We start from the raw sequence: 26,503 nt of genomic DNA, 5'->3' as shown, positions 1-26,503 counted from the left end.
GCCTCTCCTCTGCCTGCACTTTTTCTTGCTCTCTCTTGATCTCTCAAATAAATAAAATCTCAAAAAAAAATTGTATCTTGAGAGATTAACGTGAGAGAGAGACAGAGAAACATTGGTAGGCTTCTTGAACTTCTGTGAAAGTCTTTGCTTTTTATTTAAAAAAAAAAAAGTCATTTTATACTCTCATAATGAGGTCAGCAAGATAGTTTTTGCGTGTTTAATTGCAGCTTCTGAAAATGATATTCATTGTGATGGCATTTTACCTATACAAGAGGAATGCAGAGATTTTGTATCTTTATATTACTTGTGTTTCCTCCCTACCACCAGCACTGAGAATTATAAAACCGTAGAAACTAGTTGGGGTGATACTGCTTCTTAATTTTATAGCAAACATAATGTTGCAAGGAAACTGACTTTACATTTGATAGAGTGTGTCTTTATTTTCATTATATTCATCTAACTAAATTTATGACATTTCATTTGATAGATACTTATATGAGCGAATCGATGGAAGGGTCAGAGGGAATCTTCGACAAGCTGCTATAGATCGATTTAGTAAACCTGATTCAGATCGATTTGTTTTCCTTCTGTGTACCCGAGCTGGTGGGTTGGGCATTAACCTAACTGCTGCTGATACGTGTATAATTTTTGATTCTGATTGGAATCCTCAGAATGACCTGCAGGTAAATACATTGCTTGGCAGAAGAATTAAATTTCTTTTTTCATTCCTAGAACTGTTTTTGATCCTCAACCTCTTGTTTTTATCTAAACAAACGAACATTGTATGTTTCCTTAAGGAATATCTCTGCCAAATCAAATAGATTAAATTATCTTAATTTTAATTTAATGACAAGGAAATATACTTATCTAGATTATGTGTCTTCTAAGTAGGTTTATCTACTTGAGTACAATATTTGTTTGAAGTATATTATGTAAATTTGAGAGAGGCCTGAGCTTTAAGAGTGACTTCTTTGTGGGGCACCTGGGTGGCTCAGTTGGTTAAGTGTCTGACTCTTGGTTTCAGCTCAGGTGCTGATCTTAGGGTGGTAAAGATCGAGGCCTACCTTGGGCTCTACACTCAACGTGGAACCCACTTGAGTTTCTCTCTCCCTCTGCCCCTCCCTTGCCCCACATGCACAAGTGTGTGCTCTCGCTCCCTTGTTCTCTCTCTCTCCCCCTCCCTCCCTCTCAAATAAATAAATAAATCCTTTTTTTTTAAGTTCTTTATAATAAATAAAAATTTCAGAATCTTACTTTCTGAAAAATAAGCACTTATGCTATTTTCAACTTCTCAATTATCATATAGTATCATCTGCATAGAATTAAGACCTAATAGACTATGCCTTTTTATGAAATACTGTAAAACTTTAAGATACACGTCTAAGTTAAGATAGTACTTGGACCTCATAGAAACAGGAGTATTAATATTAGTAGGGTGATGAAATAGCATCAAAGTTTGTAGAAGATAAGCATCTAGGATAGATATGAGAACAAAGATTAAGAAATTCTTCTTGTTCATGGTAGGCTTTGTTGTATTGTAATTAATATTATTACTTTAAGCTGTTATAATACCAAATACGGTAAATTTTTACTGAGAATATACCTAGCTCAATAAAAAATAAGGTTTTAACCTCTCATTTGTGTAACTATATGTAATCTAGTTCAAAACATCAGAGATCCAAAATTAATAGACCAGCGACAAACTCTTCCTGTAGAAGGCCAGCTAGCAAATATTTGAGGCTTTTATGGATTACATAAGGTGTCTGCCACATGTGCTTTGTCATTTGTGTTTATGGTCCCTTAAAAGTGTAAAAGCCATTCTTAGTTGGCAGGCCAGTTTTGGTCCACAGGGTGTAGTTTACCAATCTCTAAGAGAAACCCAAATTATAATTTTTTGCCTTTTAGATGCATGTTTATACTTACACAGCCTGCAGCACATTTGATGTTCTAAAAGTTAATCTAAAATAAAATCACATGATAGAACCTGAGGAGAAACTGGAAAACCTGTATCAGACTCCCCAATTTCTTCCTCTCACTTGGTTTTTTCCTACTTACTGCTAATGTAGATCTAGCCTTCATAGACCAATGAAACATTTGGCCTCTTATACTTTCCCTACACTTGGAGCAAGGTTGTTCACCCACAATTCTGGGTTGTAAAAAGCACAAAGACTATATGATAGAATAAAGATGTCAACAGAGTATAGCATCAATGCCACCTGTAAGTTTAAAGCCACAAATTATAATTTAGTCTTCTGAAGATAATGGGAAGGTGATTAGCAATTTGTGAGAAAGCCACTGATTCCTTGAAACCTTTAGAGTCTAAATTTAAAACATAAATTTTAAGTTTTGTGGAACCCCAAGATAAAATAAGAAGTTCTTGGGGCACTCGGTGGTTCAGTTGGTTAAGCGTCCAACTCTTGATTTCAGCTCAGATCATGACCTCAGGGTTGTCAAGCCTCAGCCTCCAGGCTGGCATGGAACTTGCATAAGACTTTCTCTCCCTCTCCTGCCCCTGCCCCCCTTTCTCTCTCTCTCACTTTCTCCCCCTCTCTCTGAAAAAAATAAAGTTCTTCTATAATCTCCGAGGTCTCTACTTCCAATACATATGCATATTAACTAATTGGTTCTTTCCTTGTTTAAGTAAAATTATGTCTCTGGAGATACTCACCTTAAGTTTTTGTCCCCCTCCAAATTACCCAGCATAACTAAAATGTATTGAAAAGTTTATTGATAATGTAGTAGAAAAAACTCGAGAAATTCAGAGTTATGTTTTAAGTTTAAAAGGTAGAGTTGCCAGCAGCTAAAAATAATCTGTTCATAGCAGTTTACATTCCTATCTAAAGGTATTTTGATGATACCCTTTTTAAAAACATTAATTCTTCATGGATTTATTTATATTCTCTGAAATACAAGCTTAAATTTTAACTTACTGCTGATTATGGAATCATTTCTCATTTTAGTAAGCACTACCATAATTTCTAGAAAAAGGTTATAGCTAATTCTATAGCAAGAGTTTCTAAAAATTCTTCCATACTTTTATATTCCATTGAGATAGTCTATTGTTAAATGCCTTTTGTGTAATCCCTTTTGTGCTACTTTGTAAAGTAAACTGAATCTGTAACTTCATTTTTTATAGGCCCAAGCTCGTTGCCACAGAATTGGTCAGAATAAAGCAGTTAAAGTCTACCGACTAGTAACTCGTAACTCATATGAGAGAGAGATGTTTGACCGAGCCAGTCTGAAACTGGGTCTAGATAAGGCTGTGTTACAGAGCATGAGTGGAAGAGAAAGTAATGTTGGTGGTGTATGTATATTTTCTTTTCACTTGTAGTGTTTGTGTTCTTACTTGTATTTAATTTTAACTTCAGGTAGTATATCATTTAATTTTGATCCATACTGAATGTGAAATACTTACTTTCATGTAAGGAGGCATTTCAGAATAGACCTCTGTTTAGTTAATGCTTATGAATCTGTCCTGTCTATATTGCTCCAGTGCTCATGAATTCTAAGAATGTTTTCAAGGCTGAACTTCTTTGCTCTGCTTTTAGGATGTTTGTATCATGGTATAGCAAAACAGAATTTGTGAATTTTTCTGCATTATTTCTATAAAAGCTTTTCAAATTTTTGTGTCAAACTACTGGCATTGGCTTTGTTTTGTTTTATGTGATTTTGGGGAGCATGTTTTCCCCTCAAGATTGTTACCCTATATCTAGTGCTTGTAACAGCTCTAGAATCCTAGTACTAAAAAGAACCTTCAAAGGTTATCTGCCCCAGAGGCTTTGTCATAACTGAAGCTATTAGAGGCACATGGCAAATACTACTTTAAAGATAATAAGAAAGAAGTCAGCAGCTTCAATGTGTTCTTTCAGAGAATTCTCTCTTGTATATATGATAAACCCCAGAGGCAGTTTAAACTTGACTCCGTGTACTTTGGAAATTTTTAGGGACGGTTTTCTCATTTTAGGAACTTCATAATAATACTGTTACCAAAATTATTTTCTCTTTAGATTCAACAGCTTTCTAAAAAGGAAATAGAAGATCTGCTTCGAAGAGGTGCTTATGGTGCCATTATGGAGGAAGAAGATGAAGGCTCTAAATTCTGTGAGGAGGATATCGATCAGATTTTACTACGTCGGACAAAAACTATAACAATTGAGTCAGAAGGACGTGGGTCAACATTTGCCAAGGTAACAGTGAGTGATATTTTATAAATATACTAGTAATGTTGACAATTAAAAAAATTTCCCTCTTTTAGTCTATTAATTATTTGCGGAGTATATATTAAATATACTTAATATTTAAATAAATTAGCTTAGAAGCAGAAGTTCATATATTCTTTTCCTTCATTTTTTTTATGACCTCTGATATCAAATTTCACATGCACTCTTCGGATCCTAGTGAAATGGAGCAAGTATAATAACCAAAAATCGTTCTATGCATTAATCAGAATAGAACATTTAAAACCAGATTTAGAAATTAAAGAACATATACGCTGAAGCCAGAGCAAAATGTGGGTAATAGTGTAGGAGGTTAAATCATCTTACATTAACTGACTATAATTTAAAATATTTAAAGAAGAGAAAGGATTTCTAATTTCATCTTAAATACTTAAATCTAATTTGGGGAGGGTAAAACGAAATTTGTGTCTTGAAAGGAAGTATTAATAACAGTCTACCTTATTTTGGGAAAACATTTCAAAAGTTTACTAACTGCCTTTATATTCACCCCCTCTTTTTTTTTTTTACAAAGAGATATGGGGTAAACCTATGTCTTGTATTTATCTGAAGAGTTTGTTGTTGCAGTATTCTGTGTCACCTGCAGTGGTTCATACAGGTTTTCTCTTTTCCCCTTCCTTTCCTTTCTGTATCCTCCTCTCCACTCTCACTCCAGAAGTCTCTCTTTATCTTTAGGAGAATTCTGTTTTAGAGCAAGTAGTGTGGATACTGCACCCAAAGTAAATATCAGTCTTCCAGTGAAAACTTTTCTCTTGCATTCATTCAGCAAACTAATGAAATCATATGTCAGGTACCTTGCTACATGCTGGGAATACTAGAATGAAAGGATTCTAGTTGCTGAAAAAAAGCAAAGAAGGAGATTATTAATTTTGCATAAAATAGAAGAGCCACAGACTCAGGAAAGCCTTTGCAGAGAAAATCACATCTGAGCTGAGTTTTGAAGGAAGCATGAGTTTCACTGTGTTACAGGGAGAGTCACAGAAATGAGTCGTGTGTTCCTAAAGTACAAGTAAGATTTGAAGGAATATGGTACAGGCATTATAGATGCACAGGGTGAATTAAATGGAGATAAAAATGAAGGGATTAGGGAGGTCAGACCCAAATTGTGAAGGGCTCGAAAAAATTCCATTTTGAGGAATTTGAACTTGATCCTGAGGCAGTTAAAAAGCTTTTAAATCCCTTCAAGCAGAAAATGGACATAATGAATGCAGTTGAGGAGTTTAACTCTAGCAGCAGTGTGGAGAATGAGTTTGAAAGGAGAAGAACTGGAGGCAAGGATACCAGGTAAGAGGCTTATATTGGATATGGTGATGGGTGACTAGGGTAGTGGAGCACCCTTGAATCAACGGGAGTTGATGACCCGTTAGAAATGTATGGAAGTGGGGAGTCAAAGGGACTTGAAGATTTCTGGCTCAAATAGTTTGGAGGGTCATGGAATCATTAAGTAAGATAGAGAATTCACGAGAAGGAAGTTTATGTGGAGAAAACAAAATACCGGAGGCTGTTGTATTTGTGGCACTTACAGGGGATTCAGGTGGAGGTGTCCAGGAGAGTTGCCTAGGAAACAGACAGATTTGAGAGTTCACAGAGAATAAATCAGAAGAAAGTAGTATTGTGGAAACAAAAGGAATACTGCAGAAGAATAAGGCTGAGAACTACAACTGGTCACCATTGGACTCTAACTTCTTTCATGAGAAATCTTGTTTACTTGGGATTCCTTGGCTATACCCAAGTTGTCAACACACTGTGCAGATAGTACAGAAATCACCTTTGTTGGTTACGCTGCACCTAGAGATACTCTCCTTAAAGTTTTTTTTTTTCTATTTTAATTAATGTAGACATGAGTAAAGTGTTTAATGACCACAGGTGATTCCAAGTTTCCTCATGTATGGTGTTAACAAAAATCGTTTATGGAAAACCAGTACACCAGAGTTTGAATTCTGACTCATAAGCTGAGTGACCTTGGACAATTAACCTTTAAGAGACTTTCTTGTCTTTAAAGAGGAGAGCGTCATAATCTTGCTTGGCCTTTTCCACTCTACAGTAAAGTGCTGTATGAGTATTATTTTATTCAAGTATACTCTAATCATAACCAGCTGTGCTGTAAGAAAGTGAAATACTTAAACATTTAAATTTCTGTTTGAAAAACCCTCAGACCATGGAGTAATTTGTATTTGAAAAGAAGGCTGACTGAAGAGGTACTTCAGTAGTTGAGAAGTCCAGAGAGTTTGCCTGTAGTTGTCTTGGAATTTGTTCATTTCCACTGTTTTGAGCGAATGCCTCTGTCTGGTAGACATTTGGCATATTAGAATTCGGCACCCCTGTACAGTGGTACTGAAGGTGCAAAGTTGATAGTATTTTATACTTTCTCTGGAATTTCCAAAGACTTTCTCTATGTTTAATTGTTTTAAAGTGGTTTGGATACATGAAGTAATTTCAGTCTTTCTTTGCATTATCAAAGTTTTTTTTATGAAAAGCTATATATATGGAGCAGAGTACATAATAAGACTCTTTATTTAGACTTAGTACATATCCAGCAAATAAAACTCATTATTGGTAGCTTCATTTGTAAGTGGTTCTATCACCTAAACCTTGTTTTGAGATATTTTTGTAAGGGCAATCAGGTGGATCCAAGAAATAGAGAAAATTTTCTCATTTGATTTCTGTATTTTCTGGTAGAGAACAAGACTTTGAATTGGTTAATTCACAAAAACAAAGCAGTCTATGTATCAAGCTTCAGTGAATTGCTTATTTGTAAGGGCCCTTCTGTGGCGCCCACTGTCCTTCTGCTACCTTCTGATGTAGGAAGATGGATTTCTGCATTTAAAAAGTCTTCCCTAGGGCGCCTGGGTGGCTGAGTGGGTTAAGCCTCTGCCTTTGGCTCAGGTCATGATCTCGGGGTCCTGGGATCAAGCCCCACATCAGGCTCTCTGCTCGGCGGGGAGCCTGCTTCCCTCTCTCTCTCTCTGCCTGCCTCTCTGCCTACTTGTGATCTCTGTCTGTCAAATAAATAAATAAAATCTTTTTAAAAATAAATAATAAAAATAAAAAGTCTTCCCTATGCAAACAATGAATCATGGAACACTACATCAAAAACTAATGATGTGGGCGCCTGGGTGGCTCAGTGGGTTAAGCCTCTGCCTTCGACTCAGGTCATGATCTCAGGGTCCTGGGATCAAGCCCACGTCAGGCTCCCTGCTCAGCAGAGAGTCTGCTTCTCCCTCTCCCTCCGCCTGCTGCTCTGCCTACTTGTGTTCTCTCTCTCTCTCTCTCTGTCAAATAAATAAGTAAAAAATCTTTAAAAAAAAAAAAAAGAAAATAAATGATATATGGTGAATAATGTAACAATAAAAAATAATAATAAAAATAAAAAGTCTTCCCTTTTAAATAATAAAAGGATTTAATGATTGAGGGAAAACATTTAAAGAAAAATATTTTTAGAGGGATTAGGATATTAAGATTTAACATCTGGAAGTAATCAGTATACCTGTACTATGACATCTTCTACAATAGGAATTTTATTTCTGTAGGCATTAATTCATTACAGTCCTTGAGAATTTTGGAAGTCATCTTGAAAATAGGTTATATGTCATTTAACAATAGTGTCTAGAATTCTTTAGAAGTATTTTTTTATTTTATTTGAAAAATAAATGTATCATTTTTCTTATAATGAATATAACAGAGCTACTGAATTGTGAAGTATGGTTTCTTCCAGGTAAATTATTTTAATTATCAGTAGTTATCTGGTAGCAGAATAAAAGTAATTATCTACTGCAACATAAAATTTTTTTAAGGTTAGCAACCATAAGCTTGATTTCAAAAATCTAATTGTTTCTCTTTAATGGCTTTTCATATTCAATGCCCATGTAAAGCAGATGCTCATTTGCCAGATCTGTTAAATCTCAAGAAGCAAGTATCAATGAAACTATAATATAAAATAAAACCCTGTGAACTTCAGTGAACTTTTCAGTGTTTCTGGAAATTGAAGAGTTTATAGTAATGAAGATTTGAAAGTATGGATGTCCTATGTCCTCACTTAAGAAAAATTCATTTCGGAATTAACAAGTAGACATCCCCTCGTGGTTTAGGAATTACTTGAGTAAAGTTAAATGTCTGTTCCTTATATTCAATCATAACACTTTGATTGTCATCAGATACTTTTATGCAGATGATGAGGGCTACTACTTTTCATTTCATTAAGCTAGTTGGCCTGTGTTCTTTTTAAGTTGGATATGAGTTTGGGCAATGAGTGGTTTATCCTTAAGAGGTATCTCATTGTATTATTTCCTGTTGCCCCTGTAACAACCAGAACACAAATTATTCTCTTATACTTGTGGATGTCAGAAGTCCAAAATGAGTCTTCTAGGGCTAAAACTCAAGGTGTCAGTAGGGCTGGTTTCTTCTAATACTCTAGGGGGGAATCTGTTATCTCTTCCAGCTTTTACAAGTGCCTGCATTTTGTGGCTTGTGATCATATTATTCCAGTCTCTGCTTTTGTTGTCACATAGTCTTTTCCTCTTTCCCTCTTATAAGGACAGTTGTGATTATATTTAGGGCTCACCTATATAATACAGGCTAATCTCCCCATTTCAAAAATTATTAACTTTATCACATCTGCCAAGTCTCTTTTGCCATAAACATTCACAAAGATCCAGTAATTAGGACCTAAATATCTTTGGGAGCTATTACCCTATCACACTCATCATGTCAACACATTAAAAATTACTATTTTTTTAAAATTCCTAGTTTTAGTAGTTTCCCAATATTAAAGCTATAGTTTAGAACAAGCAAAAAAAAAATTTTAAATTCATTTCGTTAAAACACTTTTTCCATCACTTATGTTTCATAAAAGTACCAGCAAAATGCACATATTTAACATTTATAATATTTCACCACTTGCTGTACACAAGCATCTTAATAACCCAGTCTCAAAAGCATGTTTGATGGAAGGAATGTACTTATTACTTGGTAAGCAGTGTCATGAACAGAATCTTAAAGTTCAACAAGAAGCACTTGGGATTTTAATTTTGTTTCTACTCATTAGATGCAATATAAAAATTCAAACTACAAATATAGACAGTGGTATAATGAAACCTATGCCCTTGTCACCTAGCTTCTTTTTTTTTTTTTTTTTTATTTTTTTTATTTATTCGACAGAGAGAAATCACAAGTAGGCAGAGAGGCAGGCAGAGAGAGAGGAGGAAGCAGGCTCCCCGCTGAGCAGAAAGCCCGACGTGGGGCTCGAACCCAGGACCTGGGATCATGACCTGAGCCGAAGGCAGCGGCTTAACCCACTGAGCCACCCAGGCGCCCCACCTAGCTTCATTTATCAGCAATTATCAACTCATGCCAAGCTTGCTTCATCATTACTCTCTCCATCTTTCATATTATTTTAAAGGAAATCCCAAACATTATATATATGAACATATATATAAGATCTATGAAAATTTCTTTACCACAGCCACAATACTTATTATTATATTTAAAAATAGGGGCACCTGCATGGCTCAGTCAGTTAAACATCTGTCTTCAGCTCAGGTCATGATCCCAGGGTCCTGGGATCGAGTCCTGCATCAGGCTCCCTGCTCAGCGGGGAGCTTTCTTCTCCCTCAGCCTCCTGTTCTCTCTGTCTCTCTCTCCAAAAAATAAATAAAATCTTTTAAGTTAAATGAAATAATAAAAATAAAATCATCAGGGCCACTGAGTGGTGCGGTCAGTTGAGCATCCCACTGTTGATTTCAGCTCAGGTCATAATCTCGATCAGTAATTCCTTCATATCATTGGTTTTCCAGTGTTCAGATTTTCAGAGTTCCAGACTTCTTTTAAATGTCATAAATAGCTTGCTTGTTTATAGCTGTTTTATTATCTCTTTAATGTGTAATTTTCTGCATTTTAAAATTCCATCTAAATGGGTTTTTTAATGAAGATTTTTATAATTTGATTATATCCCAGATAATTAGTCATTATCTTAAAGCCATTTACTAATTATATTCTCCTTTGAAAATTATGTGACTGTATTCTTCCCTTTAATTCTTGTAAGTGTTACCAGGCGTTTTCCAGGCTCTTTCTTTTTTAAAGCACCATGTATCTTCACTACTTCTTTATAAAGCACTTTAATGACTTTCTTTGAAGTGGCATATCTGTTTTCAGGAACTTAAGTTGCAAATAATGGTTATTAGTTTATAAGTTCCAGTGTTGAGCTGCAATATATAGTTTCTTCCAACTAAAAGACTGTATAACTTCTACAATATTTAAGAAAGTAAATCAGTTATTTTTTTTCTTTTGTTCCTCTGTAATCTTTTAAATTTTTACAATGACTAGGCAGTATTTTTGTTGTAAGGAAAAGTATTTTTAATGTAAAGACAGATGGTGACTTTTTTCCTCATATCCTATATTACATTTTCTTTAGGAGGCATGTCTATCTAAAAATATGATAGAAATAAAGTAGTATACCAGAAAATGAATTGTATGGGGCAAGCAGGTTTGAAATTTCTTGGGCTAACCTAATTTCTTAATACTCATATAGTGTTTCTAGAAAGCATATCTCTGTCCTGTGTAGTTTCTTCACCAAAAGGACTTGGTCCTTACTTACCAAAAGCTTGAGCTAAACAAGAGTAATAACTTACTTAATCTTTTCCTAAATCCACAGCCTGTGTTGGCAGTGAGACTTTTGCCTTGAGCGTTTGCTGTGCTACGTTTCAGGCCATCCCATTTGGAACATCTTTGGAATATATGTGTGTACGATGAATTCATATTCTATCCCCAGTAAATGTGAAGAGATGATGTTGTGAATATACTGTGGTAGATTTTCCTCTTAAGCATCATAACATTTTAAGAAACTGCCATTATGTGTTTCAGGCAAGCTTTGTGGCATCTGGGAATCGGACAGATATTTCCTTAGATGATCCCAACTTCTGGCAAAAATGGGCTAAAAAGGCAGAAATAGATATAGATGCCATCAGTGGCAGAGTAAGTATTTCTTTCCCTTTAAAAAAAATTACCTGTTGGGATACTTCGGTAATATTATTGTAATATTTTAAGGTATTCAACTGTGTACTTACTGAAATAAATTTATCTGAATAAATAAATTGATGTGGGGTATTAAAATGAGCACCTGTTGAGCCAGATACTGCTTCAGTTTAATACCTCTGATATCTGCCGTGATAGGTGGTAATGCAGGGAAAGTTTAAGTTTGGATGTTCATATTCTTAAAAGTACAATGTTTTTCAATTTTTAAAATGTCTTTAAATCATCAGTTACTTTGATTTTGCTCTTTAACTTTGTTTTCTTGGAGTCTGCTCCCATTAATGATGATCCAGTCAGATACAAAAGGAGAAAAAAATGCACTCAAGAAAGTAGCATTTTTAAACTGTTTCTTTTGTAACTTCCCTTAGAATTAAGAAAGGACCAAAAAGCTAAAAAATAGTTTGTAGAACTGATAATAACATAACTGTTTACTTCATAAGACATCTAATTATTGTGTAGGAATCAGTATTTGTGCAGCTTACCCATTATCAAGGTAATATAAAAAAGAATATAAAAAAGAATTGTATATTAAGCATTGATGCATGGGATCTATTTTAACAGCCTTTTAAAATGTAAAACTTTACAGTGAGAAATAACACCACTACCATACATCATCATTATTATTTCATATATTTCAGAAATAGAAATAATTCTATATGAAACAAATAAGTAAATTTGAAAAGATATTTATAAAACATCATTGGGTATAGCATGTTTATATGTCTAACAAAGCAGGGAAATCTTAAAGCCATTATCAAAATTAATAAATGAGTTTAATGAATTAACTGGATGAAAAATAAATATGCCATTTAACCTTCTTAAATATCACTACTAATAGAAGTAGAAAAATACAATGGAAGAAAACATCTATTCACTGTAGAAAAAAAGTTACAAAACATTTAGAGGTATACCTACTGACAGATGTGTATGATTTTAGTAAAGTGAATTATCAAATTTAATTGCAAGATTTCTCTGTTGGAAATTGAAAACTATGTATTTTAAACATTTTTAGAATTTATAAGCATAGAAATGCAACCCAAATCAAAAGCTAACAATTGTTTCATATAACCAAACGATATCTAAACTTCCCCTGGAAAAATGAATTGTCAAAAATATTAAATGGACTTTTAGGAACCTGTCTTTCAGCAATAATCGTACATGTACAGTGATGATACAGTACAGTGATGCTCATTGCCACATTCTTTGTTTTAGAAAAAATGTGTAAACTAATTGAATTTCTTATGATAGAGGATTAATACATCCTTTACTATTTAATGCAATAAGTAAAAATAATCCTGTACATCCCTATGTACTACTGGCCCATAAAGACCTCCAAAACAATTAAATTTTAAAAGAGAGAGAGATATGGAATGATGCTTATAGCATATTTATTTATGATTTTTCAAAAGGATATATTGGGAACCCACAGACATTCCTATGTATTTATGCAGTAGTCCAGCTAGAGCATACTGTGAGTCAAGGACCAGTCTCACAGTAGGGCTCATGTGCACAAGACAGATCAACCACTGCTTTGATAATGCTTACGAATTCTGGTGGGTGAGACAGAAGTAGACACATACATAAGATGATATCAGAGAGTGAAGAAAATAGAATAGTCAGATGGTTGGGAATGCTGGGAGGTGTGACAGCATGAAATCAGGTGGTCAGGGGAGGTCACTGAGGGGACAGTTATGCTAAGATTGAATGACCAGAAAGAGCCAACAGTGTAAAGACTCGAGGAAAGTCTTTCAAGGTGCAGGGGATGGCATTGAGCCGCTGGTGGAAATAAGCTCCGTGTATTCCAGAAATAGAAGTGACATTGTGGCAGGATGTAGGCAGTTAGTGAGGAGGTGATAGGCAAGGTCAGAGACCGTAGGTATGGGTCATAGCATAGAGCCTTGAAGATTACCCTGAAGAGTTAAGCACTTTATAAATAAACTTATGTATGCATGTATTCACTTAATACTTGTATAATTACATTTTCTTATTTATATTTCACCAAAAAATTTAAAGTTTTTCTGAAAATGAAGTACAGAGAAAACAGACGAGTATTGTTTACTACATGTTAAACCATATTAAAATATTATAAAGGAAACATAATTAAAACAGCATGATATTGAGAAAAAGTACAAAGAACAAAGAACAGAAAAAGATCAAATTATATGTTTTAGTAAAGAAATAGTATTAGAGAAAAAGGAATTATTTAATAATCATAATTAGGACTTTGACTTAGCACTGGGGGGACATTATAGTGATATACTCCATGCCAAGTAAACTCCAGTTTGTGATGAATTTTTTAAAAAATTTTTTGAAAGTAGGGCACCTGGGTGGCTCAGTCAGTTAAGCATCTGCCTTCGTTTCAGATCATGATCCCAGAGTCTTGGGATCAAGCCCTGCATCAGGCTCCCTGCTCAGCAGAGAGCCTGCTTCCTCTTCTCCCTCTGTTGCTCCCCCTGCTTGTGCGCTGGCTCGCTCTCTGTCTCTCTCTCTCTATTAAATAAATAAAATCTTTTTTTTTTTAAGATTTTATTTATTTATTTGACAGAGATCACAAGTAGGCAGAGAGGCAGGCAGAGAGAGACAGGGAGAAGCAAGCTTCCTGCTGAGCAGAGAGCCCGATGCGGGGCTCGATTCCAGGACCCTGAGATCATGACCTGAGCTGAAGGCAGAGGCTTTAACCCACTGAGCCACCCAGGTGCCCCTAAATAAATAAAATCTTAACAACAACAAATAAAATAAAAATTTTTGAAAGCATAAAAATAATAGAAAAACTAGATTTCTGTTTTATCAAATACTTGGTGAGAAAACATTCTAAATTAAAAAGATATCACAGGGGCATCTGGGTGGCTCAGTTGTTAAGCTTCTTCCTTCAGCTCAGGTCATGATCCCAGGGTCCTGGGATCGAGCCCTGCATTGGGCTCCCTGCTCTGCGGGAAGCCTGCTTCTCCCTCTCTCACTCTCCTTGCTTGTGTTACCTCTCTTGCTATGTCTCTCTCTGTCAAATAAATAAATAAAATCTTTTAAAAAAAAATCACAAAGGAAATGATTGGCATACTCATATATAAGACTAAGAAGTATATAATGGACAATAGAAAGGCAGTCAGACTAGTGAGACTTATTTAGAGCAGAAGTGTACATGAAAGTTAATATCTTTATTATATGAAAGCCAGTATACGGTGATCAGAATCATATCAAAATCAAGGGCACCTGGGTGGCTGAGTCGGTTGAGTGTCTAGCTCTTGATTTCAGCTCAGGTCATGATCTCGGGGCCCTGGGCTCAAGTCCAGTATTGGGCTCTGCACTCAGCAGGGAGTCTCCTTGAGATTCTTCCTCCCCCTCTGTCCCTCTTCGCGTTTGCCTGCTTTCTCTCACATAAGTAAATCTTTAAAAAGGAAACACATCAAAAAAATCTCAAATGATTGTGGGCAAAAGATGTTTGAAAATTTACTCAAAAAATACAGTTAGGGTTTTGTTGTTTTTTTTAATTTTTAAAGAAGCTGGGGCAGGGCAAAGGGACAACTCTTTCCTACTGAAGAAGGCCGATTAACAGATTCAGAAGGAATAAGAAAACAATCCTACCGTTGGCCTACCACAGCCATAACGGTAACGGACGAGCCATTGATGAATTCTAAAATTAATGGATGAGACTGAAGGAGAAACAGACCTTTTATATATTCTCAAAGTATATCTTTCTAACTTAGAAACTTTTCATTAAAGGTAAAAAGCATATCGACTTAAAAGTTGTTTTGAATGAATTAAATGGAATGAACATGATGAGGTTTATATACTTATTACCTTGCTTTTTGTATATTAATTTAACTTTTGGAAAAGACTAAAACATGTTTCTGGATCTATAAAATATTTATATCCTTTGACCAGTATTTCAGTCCTGGATATTCCCTTTCTGGGATTTATCTCTGGGATAAACTTAGGTTACAAAGATTTATTTGAGCATTATTTATTTTAAAAATTGAAAACAAATCTAAACCACAAATTAAATAAAGAAAATTAAGATGCATAAGTGTAGTTTAATAATGTATTTTATAGTTATTATAGAAGCATAACACAATAACTCATTTTAATAATAAAGCCAGATACCAAATTCTTTTCATCCTATGACTGTAAATCACAATATTTTATGCGTATGATAATAAGGATTTTAAAGGAATATAAAAAGTTTTAAGTTGATTTGGTAGGTTGATGAAATTGTTAGTAATTTCTGTTTTCTGGCTTTTTATAGTTATTCTCTGTACCATTTGAAAGGTGAAAATGTAAAAACACCATTGTAAGCAAAATAGTAAAATGACTGTCAAGTAATAGCTATTAAATTTTACAGAACAGCTTGGTTATTGACACTCCAAGAATTAGGAAGCAAACAAGACCCTTTAGTGCCACAAAAGATGAATTGGCTGAATTATCTGAAGCCGAAAGTGAAGGAGATGAAAAGCCCAAACTCCGGAGACCCTGTGACCGTTCCAATGGCTATGGAAGAACTGAATGCTTTAGAGTAGAGAAAAATCTTCTAGTTTATGGGTAAAATACTATTTTTAATGTTTCTTGTTAGTAGTATGCTATATGAAGTTACAGAAAACATATACTATATTCTACTGTATTGTTTTTTATCTTGTTAGAATCAATAAAGTCTGTTTAAAGTACCCTAAATTTGTTATGTTTAACATATATTTATTAGCAGAATGATGGAATATCCTTAAATTGTAAATTATAAATGTATCACTGAAGTCAAGTTCCTTCTTCTGAGATTTGCATATTTAGTAATATTAAATGGATAATCTTGTTATCCATTATTGAATAAGATACACTTGAAATCACTCTCCCATGACTCCACATTTTACTCACGGGGGTGGGAGGAAGACTTTATTAGGTAAATCCTATTAATGATTATATGTGGGGTTTTCATGCCCAACATGTGGGCAGTTTTCAAGCCTTTTGTCCATGAGTTCTGTTTTTCTGTAGAACTTGACTTAATGTAAATATACCTTTTTAACCAGATGGGGCCGATGGAGAGAGATTCTGTCTCACGGCCGTTTTAAAAGACAGCTGAACGAGCACGATGTAGAAATAATTTGCCGAGCCCTCTTAGCGTATTGCCTTGTTCACTACCGAGGAGATGAGAAAATTAAAGGCTTCATATGGGATCTCATTACTCCAACGGAAGATGGGCAGACACGAGAGTTACAGAATCATCTAGGTAAGAAGATTCTTGCTTCTTTTCAAATTTACTCTCGGTTATATAGGTAGCACTTACCACAGTACCCTGTAAAATATGGAAGCACTATAGATAACATTATGGAACCCTTACACTTCCCTCTCCATGCAAGTTCCAACTTAGAAAATGCCAACTTCTCAGTTTGGTTGGGTTTTCCACGCAGCTTTACCTGCGGCTCTTCGTCACATGGTCTTCCCGTCTGTCATCATGTAGATCTATCTCATCTTTAAAACTCCTTTTTAGTAGTTCGTAGTGCCGACATCCTGTAGCTAATTATTTAGCATCTGCTTTAATAACGGGCACTTAGGACATCCCCAGTTGTGGGACAATTGAAAAACAAGTTTCAGTGAAGATCCTTCTGCAGTTTTCCTTCTACATGGCGAACAAATCTTCCACTGAGATACCTACCAAGAAATGGAATTGTTGAGGTACAGCATTTATACATCCCTAACCTGTAAAATGTAGTCTGTGGATTGATAGTATCAGCATCTCCTGGGAGCTTCTTCGAAATACAGAATCTTAGGCAGCACACTTACTGAATCAGAACTTACATTTTAACAAGTTCCTTCGCAATTAGTATGTATATTAAAGTTGGGAAACATTGATATACACTTTAAGTTTTCATCCGTACTTTAATTTGCCACCAGATATGGCTGTACCAATTTGCAGTTATGCCAGAGATATATATAAGTACTTTTTCTCTACATCGTTTCTAATAGAATTTCTTTTCTGCATGAAGTAATTCTTTCAGAGCATAAAGTAATTGAATTTTCTGTAAAGATAAAAAAAAGATTACTACGCCCGGAAATTTGTGTTACAGTTTTTTTCTATTTAATCAACACATACCTTCAACAGTTCCTACTATATGCTTCTTGTGCAAGGTATTGAGAAGAGAAGAAGAAACAAGATCCTTGAGCTCAGGAACTTTCCATTCCAGCCAGGTAGACAGACATAATAAGAAAGTAGATAAATAATTTCAGAATGTGCTAAGCATTGTGAAATAAGTAAGTGCTGAGATGGAGAAGAACAGAAAGCACCTGTTTTGAATTAGGGTGGTCCCTGGAGGCTGTCTTAATAGGGGGCAGTGAAATTAGTAATGTGAAGAGTGGACTTCTGATACAGACGGAAGATTGACACAAGTATATCACTCTTTCTTCAAACTCCACTTACATGTCAATAAAGAGAAAAAAAATTAAGGCATGACGCTTGATCTGTTCGACAGGCAAAAGTCCTAGTTTCTTCAACAAACAAAAGGGTTGGATAGAGAGGCTATCTATAAACCAGTGGTTCTCAACCAGACATGATTTTGCACCCAGTCCTGCCACCATTCAGCGTTGTCACTGCTTTGAGCATGTTACTAGCATCTAGTAGGTAGAGGCCAAGAGGGCACAGACACCTCCAATGATGAAGAACGATGCAGCTCAAAATACTGATAGTCCTGAGACTGACAACCCTGCTATAACCTAAAATACTTGAGAGTCCTCAGCCAGTTGCAGTGTGGGGGCCTGATCTGCATCCTGACAAGACAAACAACCCAGAGTTGTTTTTTAATTATTGTTATTATTTCTTAGATAATGGTAAATGTGAATATCAAGTATTAGGGAAGTATAATTGCATTTCTTAGGGCCAGTCATGGTATTTTTTTTAAAAGGAGGCCATGTACTATCGCTAAGAGATACTCAGATGTTTATTATCAAAATGAGTGATGTCTTATGGGACGCCTGGGTGGCTCAGTTGGTTAAGCAGCTGCCTTCGGCTCAGGTCATGATCCCAGCGTCCTGGGATCGAGTCCCGCATCGGGCTCCTTGCTCGTCAGGGAGCCTGCTTCTCCCTCTGCCTCTGCCTGCCATTCTGTCTGCCTGTGCTCGCTCTCCCTCTTTCTCTGACAAAAAAAAAAATGAGTGATGTCTTAGATTTACTTCAAAATAATGTGGAAGGTTGGGGAGTGAACAGGGTATGGAGGAAACAAAATTGCCATGAGCTGGTAATTATTAAAGTTGGATGATGGGACGTAGTGATCTGTCGTATTATTCCGTCTGTATTTGAATATGCTTAATTCCATGATTAAAAAATAAATAGGCGGCGCCTGGGTGGCTCAGTGGGTTAAGCCTCTGCCTTCGGCTCAGGTCATGATCTCAGGGTCCTGGGATTGGGCCCCGCATCGGGCTCTCTGCTCAGCAGGGAGCCTGCTTCTCTCTCTCTCTCTCTCTCTGCCTGCCTCTCTGTCTACTTGTGATCTCTCTCTCTGTCAAATAAATAAATAAAATATTAAAAAAAAAGTAAATGGACAAAAATTAAAAAAAATATAAATAAATACATACATAGGCATAAACCCTCAAAAGAAGACCGAGATGGGGAGAGGAAATAGCAACACAATTTTGGAAGAAAATAGATGAGTGGCTACTAACTCAGCCAACCAGAGAGTACTAAATCTCAAGTCAGCAGAAGAGGACTGGACTATAGAACAGTATTCGTAGAACAGAGAATGAAGTACAATTTAAGGTAAAAGGCATTAATTAGGTTAAAAAAGAGATCCATAAAAGAACATATAACAGGGGGTGCCTGGATGCCCCCCAAAAAAGAAGAAATAACAAGTATAAACTTCATACACTAAAGAAAATAGTCTAAAAATATAAATGCAAAATTGCCAAAATTTTAGGAAGAAATGGACAAGTCCACATCAAGCTTCTATTTACCGTTGTCATGAAACTCCTAGCTGGTAGAGTATAGCAAGGAAAAGATATAGGAGATATGAACTGAAAGGAATCAAAAGTGTATTTTTTAGTAATTGTTAAAAATTATAAGTGAAGGGGCACCTGGGTGGCTCAGTGGGTTAAAGCGTCTGCCTTCAGCTCAGGTCATGGTCCCAGGGTCCTGGGATTGAGCCCCGCATCGGGCTCTCTGCTCAGCAGGGAGCCTGCTTCCTTCTCTCTCTCTCTGCCTGCCTCTCTGCCTACTTGTGATCTCTGTCTGTCAAATAAATAAATAAAATCTTTAAAAAAGATTATAAGTGAAATAGCTCTAGTGTCATTGAAAATTCATAGGTAAGCAGTGGTACACATGCAGTGACAGTCGTACGGTACATTTTTACATGGCAGGAAAATAGATAAATTATAGCCTCATGAGTCAGCAAGTATAAATCTCAAAAAGATATCAACATAATCAACAAGTTGCCGAATTGCTTGTGTTCTATAATGTCTGAAAACTTAAATACTAAATATTCCTCCAACTCACACGTACGGGCATGGAATGACTAGACAAACTCAGGATAGTGAGTTGGGAAGGAAAGAGTGAGTTGGGCTTCACCTGTGTGTACTTATTTCCTTTAATGAAAAACGGACCAGATATGGAATATGTTACGATTAAGAGTAAGAATACTTCTTTGTATTTCCGAAATATTTCAGGGACACTTAGGTGACTGAGTTGGTTAACTGTCTGACTCTTGGTGTCGGCTCAGGTCATGATCTCATGACCCACCTTGCGGGGGGGGCGGGGGGGTCCGTGCTCAGCAGGAAGTCTGCTTGAGGGTTTGCTCCCTGTGCTTGTTCTCTCTCTCTCTCTCTTTCTCAAATAAATAAATCTTCAAAAAAAGGAATGTTACAGGGCACCCAGCTGGCTCAGTCAGTAGAGCATGTGACTTCAAGCCCCACGTTGGGTATAGAGATTGCTTAAAATCTTAACACACACACACACACACACACACACACACATACACACAAAGAAATATTTCACAAAGGGTTCAAAGAAACAAAATGAATTAGCTCGCTTAAACAAGAACCCACAGTGATTAAACCTAATCCAGTTTTGAAAATCAGGAGGCCAAAACTTACTATTTTATAACTAGGGAAGCTAAAAGTAAAGCAGAGGGACAGGCTGAGCTTTTTGGTTTTACATCTGGAAAAAATGATGTGTTTTGGAACAAAAAGTAAGTTAGAATGATTAATTTCAGATACAGAATTGTTGGGTTCTTGTAGGGGGAAACTGTTAATATGTGTATACTGTCATCACATTGACTTAACCTTGCGATCGGGTCAGCATTGTTACCATTAATATGTTAAAGATCTCTGTAGAGTCTGCACAGACCTCTGGAAAGTCTCCAGAAATTTCTTGTATTGAAAAAAAAGTTTCAAATTACAAACCTTTATACAAGTTATCCCTGATTTCATGTGTCCTTCTCATTTTAACAGGCCTATCAGCCCCTGTACCCAGGGGTCGAAAAGGGAAGAAAGTGAAGACTCAAACAAGCTCATTTGATATACAGAAAGCAGAATGGCTTCGAAAATACAACCCTGAGCAGCTACTTCAAGACGAAGGATACAAAAAACATATAAAACACCACTGTAATAAGTAGGTAGTAGGGTGTTTTTAACACAACTCATTGAAAGTTTATATTTCTGAATTTTATTAAAAATCTTAAAGCATGCTGATTTTGAGTACAGAGACAGTGTGGTCTAGGACCAATCCTAATCTCAATCTTACAGGGTATCCTTCAGCAAATCATGGTACCTCTTGTGTCACTGTTTTCATCAACAGAGAGAGAAATAAAACTGGCCTCCAAATGATCTCATTATATCTTACTTGGATATTAAATTATGATGATTGTGAAGATTTTGGAGAAACCTATTTTACTATATATGGTAGTAATGAGATTTATTTAATCAGAAATAATTATTTAATTATAAAAATTCTGTATAAAAATTCTTTTCCAATTTTAACCTCATGGATGAATTTTCTTTAATGATTAATCTCTTTGTGTCTTTTGATTTCTTTTCCCTCACTTTTAGGGTTTTGCTTCGTGTAAGAATGCTGTATTACCTAAAGCAAGAAGTCATTGGAAACGAGTGTCAGAAAGTATTTGATGGAGTTGATGCAAGGTAAATTAAATAACCTGCTGCTATTTTCAGTAACATGATGAGCCAAAAATTAAAGGACGAGAAAATTGTACATTAAGTGGCTCCTTATTCAGTGAAGTTCACAAGAAGAAAATTCCACCAAATGTAGAGAATTCACCTTTGCCAATTTACAGCCTTTCCTCCATTAGTCTCAATCTTGGGCTCTGTCACTAAAAGCTATAATAATAATAACAACAATAAAAGCAGCAGCAGCAGTAGGAGTAAGCTTCCTACCGCCAAATCTGTAACGACCTTTCTGTGCTCATTCTTTCTCTGCCCTCTTAATCCAGTGGGAGAGGTTTTATGGCAACTGACTTTTTTGTCCACATATGATCCGTCCAACGCCCTGGTCTCTCAGCTCCTTACTCTATGTCTTCCTTCTTGCAATGCTGTGTTCTTTTTTTTTTTTTTTTTTTTTTTTTTTTTTTTTTTTTTTTTTAACTTTTTTCTTTTTTGAAAACGCTGTCTTCTGTAGGCATCCATGCAACTTTACCCACGAAGTGTCCTTTTTCTTCACTGGTCTTTCCTCTTCGTTCTCCTGGTTCTTACATTGGATTGTCCGGGAGCTCTGCCCTCAGCTCTCCTTCTCGGCTATACTCGCCTTCAGTAAACTCCTACAGTCTCATCAGACCAAATCTGATCAAGAAACAGACAACTCTCAAACTTACGTGTTCATCCTAGAGCTCTAATCTGAGAGCTGCCTCCTAATATTCCCACTTGATAGTCTGATTGCCATCTCCGAGTTTCCCTGGCTCTCCAGATCCGCCCCCAGCCCCTTTCCTCCCACCTTCCCACACACAGGCCTTCTTCATCCTGCTAAATGGACCGCCCAGATGCTTGGATGCCATTCCCGATTCCTCCCCTCCCCTTAAATCCCTCAAGAGGACCTGTGAGCTCCGCAAAGTACAGTGTACGCCCAAATCTGAGCACTTTTCACCACATCCTCTGCTAAACCTCTAGTGCCAGCCACCACTATGCCACGTTTAGACTTTTGCAGTGGTCTCCTAATTGGGTCTCTCTGCCTCCTCTCTACGGGCTGACCTTCACACAGCAGCCAGAGTGATCTTTCTGAAGCGAAAATCAGGCCATGGCACTCCTCTCCTTCCAGATTCTTCTCATTTCTCTTAGAATAAAATCCGTGCTCCCTGTGGCCCTACATAACCTGTGACCTCCTCCTCCATTCTGTCCCTCTCCCACGATGCTGCAGCTGCACTGCTGTTTCTGTCTCTCCTGTGTGTCAAGCTCATTCTGGGCTCTGCCTCCTGGTATGCTCTCACACTCGTCTTCTACAGACCTGTCTCTGGTCAGGCCTCAGTTCACGTTTTACCCCCTCCCAGAGGCCCTCCCTGGCCTCCCTCCCCTAGTTACTCACTACTGCTTGACCTTATTTTATCTCATTCATGGTGCCTGTTAAAGTTATATTTATTTGTGTGTCTTTTCTCCTCCATTATATTTGAAGCCTCTTGAAGGTTAAATATGCTATCTTTTATCTTATTGATCTTTGTTTTCACAGCCCCTAGAATCTGGGACGTGTAACACCCAGTAAATATTTGTTGACTAAATGACTCCTTTTTTCCCTTGACCCGACGGGATCCTATCCACTTGTGATTTCCTAGAAACTACATTCTGTGAATTATCCCTACATTTTCCCCTTTTTGTTAATCTCCCCCACTCTGGCTCCTCGTTTGGATTTTCACATGTTGACATCTTCCTCAGCATAGACACACACACACACACACCCCATTTTTGGATCCAGTATCTCCTCACACTGCCACGCAATTACTCTCCTTGATTTCAGAGCCAGACTTCTGTATCTGTGTCTGCTTTTTCTCCTCTCCCATTTACGATGCGCTCCCTACCACAGTTCAGCCTCTGCGCCTCACTCCACCACCTACTCCAAGAAGTTCCTCACCAATATTCTTTGTTTTTTTTTTTAAAGATTTTATTTATTTATTTGACAGAGAAAGAGAGATCACAAGTAGGCAGAGAGAAGGGGGAAGCAGGCTCCCTGCTGAGCAGAGCACCTGATGCGGGGCTCAATCCCAGGACCCTGAGACCATGACCTGAACCGAAGGCAGAGGCTTAACGTCTGAGCCACCAATATTCTTACTGCCGAACCCATGGATATATTATAGTGTTTTTCTTACTCTCCCTTTTCTTTTTATTTAAGATTTATTTATTTATTTGAGAGTGGTGGTGAAGGACAGAGAGAGAGACTTCTCAAGCACACTCCCCGCTGAGCATGGAGCCCGACATGGGGCTCGATCCCACAACCCAAGCCAAAACCAACAGTCAGACGCACAACCTACTGAGCCACTCAGGTGCCCCTGTCCTACTTTACCTTTATTGACCATTTCCCTCTTCTTAAAAATGCTTCTGTAATAGCATTCACCTGTAGAGAGAGGTTCTTTCTAGCTTTCTGCTTGCTGCTTTGCAGTTCCTCTTCAACCTGTCTCTTAAATGTCTTCTCATAGGTGCCCTCTTCTTGTCACCTCCTTTTTTTGGATGCTGTCATCTTTTCTGCGGTGTCAGTTTATTTCTGTGCTACACTCCAGGCGTTTGCAGTCTTGCTGGAATATTTCCTTTCCCCCTTGCCTCCATACCTGCCCCCGCCCTCCCCCCAATGCTTATCTGGCGTCAACTCAGCCTTTCCTGGCCTCTTAAGGCCGGGTCAGGCACATATCCAAGGTCGGCTGTCACAGCACTCACCATGCAGTATTGTGGGTACCTCTTCACAGGAGCAGAGAGTGTCTGCCCAATTATTTCTATTATTGGCACATAATGAGTGCTGTTCAAATACATTTTGCATGAATGATCGAGGCTGGGGAAATTAAAGGAAGCTTTTTGCAAGAGACAGAACATGAACTGAATCTTTAAAAACAGAAATCAGCCACAGGAGCACATGCACCTCGTGTTCCTTTCCCGAGCAGTTAAGCAACACTTGCCATGCACTTGGCACTTAAACTGGAACGCTCGGTGGGTATATGCTCTTTATGAGCTGGAAATCTTTCCACCGCTGATGATCGTCACAGTGTGTTGAGCTTAGAGTGCCACCTGATGGTCGGTGAGGGTAACTCACTTTGTTTCCTCTTGCCTTCATCTTTGGGTTTTTATGCTTTCTTTAGTCCTGGTCAGGAAATCAATCAAAAATAAATACCTTCTTTAACTGTATTTTCCATCATCACTTTCTAAGCTTTTGTTGTATCCCAGGAAAATCACTCTTTCTCTATTTTCCTACAGTAAGCTAGAAAATACTGTGATGGTAACCCTTTTGTTTTTTAAGAAAAATTAAAGGTAGATGTTCATTTAAGTGCAGAAATTTTCTTTAAGAATCTAGAGAAATGTCTCCATCCTTTTCTCCGTATTCCTTGAACTAAAAACTTTTTTCTGCTGGCAAACACTTATGAAAAATAAAAAGTAATTTCCTATCTATACTTCTTGTTTTATTTTCTTACAGGACTTGTAAGTCTTCTGTTTTCATTGCCACTCTCTTTTATTTATGCTGTATTAGTAACTAAATATTGGGTTCTTGTGGGCTTGCTCAGGAACATATTGACCATTTATCAATTTACTTCTATATGAAAATTTATTTTGAGTTCCCAAAGATAATTTGTGAACTTACAAATGAATTTTTGCTGTACAACTTAATTGTAAGTAGGAAACTTCCCATTTTTTCAGAACAATAGGCCTGTTTATTAACATGAAATTTTGGTGCTAAGACTAGGAGATGAAATTCTACTTAATTTTTTTATGTTCTATCTTCATTCTTTGAAAATTGATAATTCACATATATCAAAAAGTGAAATTCCCAACTAGAAAATTTGATTTCCCCGAAAAGAAAAAAGAAAATTTGATTTCCCAAGATAACTTATCCCATCCAATCTCTACCTGGCTTTTTTTTTTTTTTTTTTTTTTTTTTTAAAGATTTAGTTACTGGGGCGACTAGGTGGCTCAGTTAAGCATCTGCCATCTGCTCAGGTCATGATCTCAGAGTCCTGGGAACCAGCCCCTCCTTCATCTCTCTCCTTCTCCCCCCCCCCCCCCGCTTGTTCTTTTATCTCTCTCAAATAGATAAAAAAATTTTTAAGAAGATGTATTTATTTATTTGAGGGGGCAAGGGGCAGAGGGAAAAGGAGAAAAAGTAGACTTCCCATTGAGCACAGAGCCCCACGTGGGACTTGATCCCACAACCCTGAGATCATAAGCAGAGCCAAAATCAAGAGTCAGATGCTTAACTGACTGACCCACCTAGGTGCCCCTCTGCCTTCTTTGTTGAATAAAATATAAGAATGGGGTGTGTGTGTGTGTGTGTGTAAAAATGATAACCATTTGCTAATTAATTATTGTCAGATGTTAGCTATATATGCTAGGTAGGCTAAGGGAGACAATAACGTGAATCACTATGTACAAAAGTAAACATTTCAGTCCTCTGCATGGCATATTTTCATTTTTAGTGGTGTTGTATGTGTTGTTATAAAAGGTTCCTGGGAAAATAATAATTTCAAATGATAAGCAAAGGAAGTTATGTTTGCAGAATTGTAAGTGCACTTTAGTGGTTGTTTAATGCTCATGAAAACAGCCAAATTACTAAAGTATTATGGATTTATTATAGTTCTAGTACTTTATCATATTGTCATTTTTAGGCATGATATTTATATATAGCATAAAAATAGGACTTTGAGAGTTTTAGTCAAATTATGAATCCAAAACTTGCCATTTTCCTCCGCGTGTAAGCAATGTTTAATTTGTCAGTGGAATTTTCTTACTAGTAGCAGTCTAGAAAACATAGGACTTGTTTTGCAGCCTAAAGCAATTAATTTGCCCATCTAGGGCCCCAGTCTCCTCATATACAAAATGAAATATTTGAACCAGCTGATTTTTGTCAAGCTGTTTGCTGACATAAGACTGTACTCTCCCATAAAATACTTCCTTTATGTATAAAGGAAATCAGTGGAAAGAGTGTGATTCCTTAAGAGTTAAAGTAAACCTGTTGAAAAATGTTTTCTGTTGAGGTTAAGGATATTAATTCATTTTTTTAGTAACTGTGTTGATCTTGTACAGTTTTGTAATTTTAACTGGTGGTAATGGTGGAAAAAAAATCAATGAAATAAAATCATAATGTC

The 26,503-nt window shown here is 36.7% G+C and overlaps 1 protein-coding gene across 18 annotated transcripts in view; it reads left to right on the top strand.

Annotated features, from left to right (window-relative positions):
* CHD9 (chromodomain helicase DNA binding protein 9) overlaps positions 1–26,503 on the top strand; it is a 222,631-nt gene that overhangs the window by 159,814 nt on the left and 36,314 nt on the right. For all 18 annotated transcript variants that reach the window (XM_047711790.1, XM_047711799.1, XM_047711795.1 and 15 more), the window contains 8 exons: positions 488–683; positions 3,137–3,304; positions 4,008–4,187; positions 11,094–11,204; positions 15,598–15,794; positions 16,271–16,470; positions 20,676–20,835; positions 21,273–21,362. In XM_047711790.1, the coding sequence (XP_047567746.1) occupies positions 488–683; positions 3,137–3,304; positions 4,008–4,187; positions 11,094–11,204; positions 15,598–15,794; positions 16,271–16,470; positions 20,676–20,835; positions 21,273–21,362 (1,302 nt within the window). The remainder of the gene's footprint in view (positions 1–487; positions 684–3,136; positions 3,305–4,007; positions 4,188–11,093; positions 11,205–15,597; positions 15,795–16,270; positions 16,471–20,675; positions 20,836–21,272; positions 21,363–26,503) is intronic.

This window comes from Lutra lutra, chromosome 17 (genome assembly GCF_902655055.1).
Source record: "Lutra lutra chromosome 17, mLutLut1.2, whole genome shotgun sequence".
NCBI classification, from domain to species: domain Eukaryota; kingdom Metazoa; phylum Chordata; class Mammalia; order Carnivora; family Mustelidae; genus Lutra; species Lutra lutra.
This window is presented reverse-complemented; position numbering and strand designations above follow the sequence as displayed.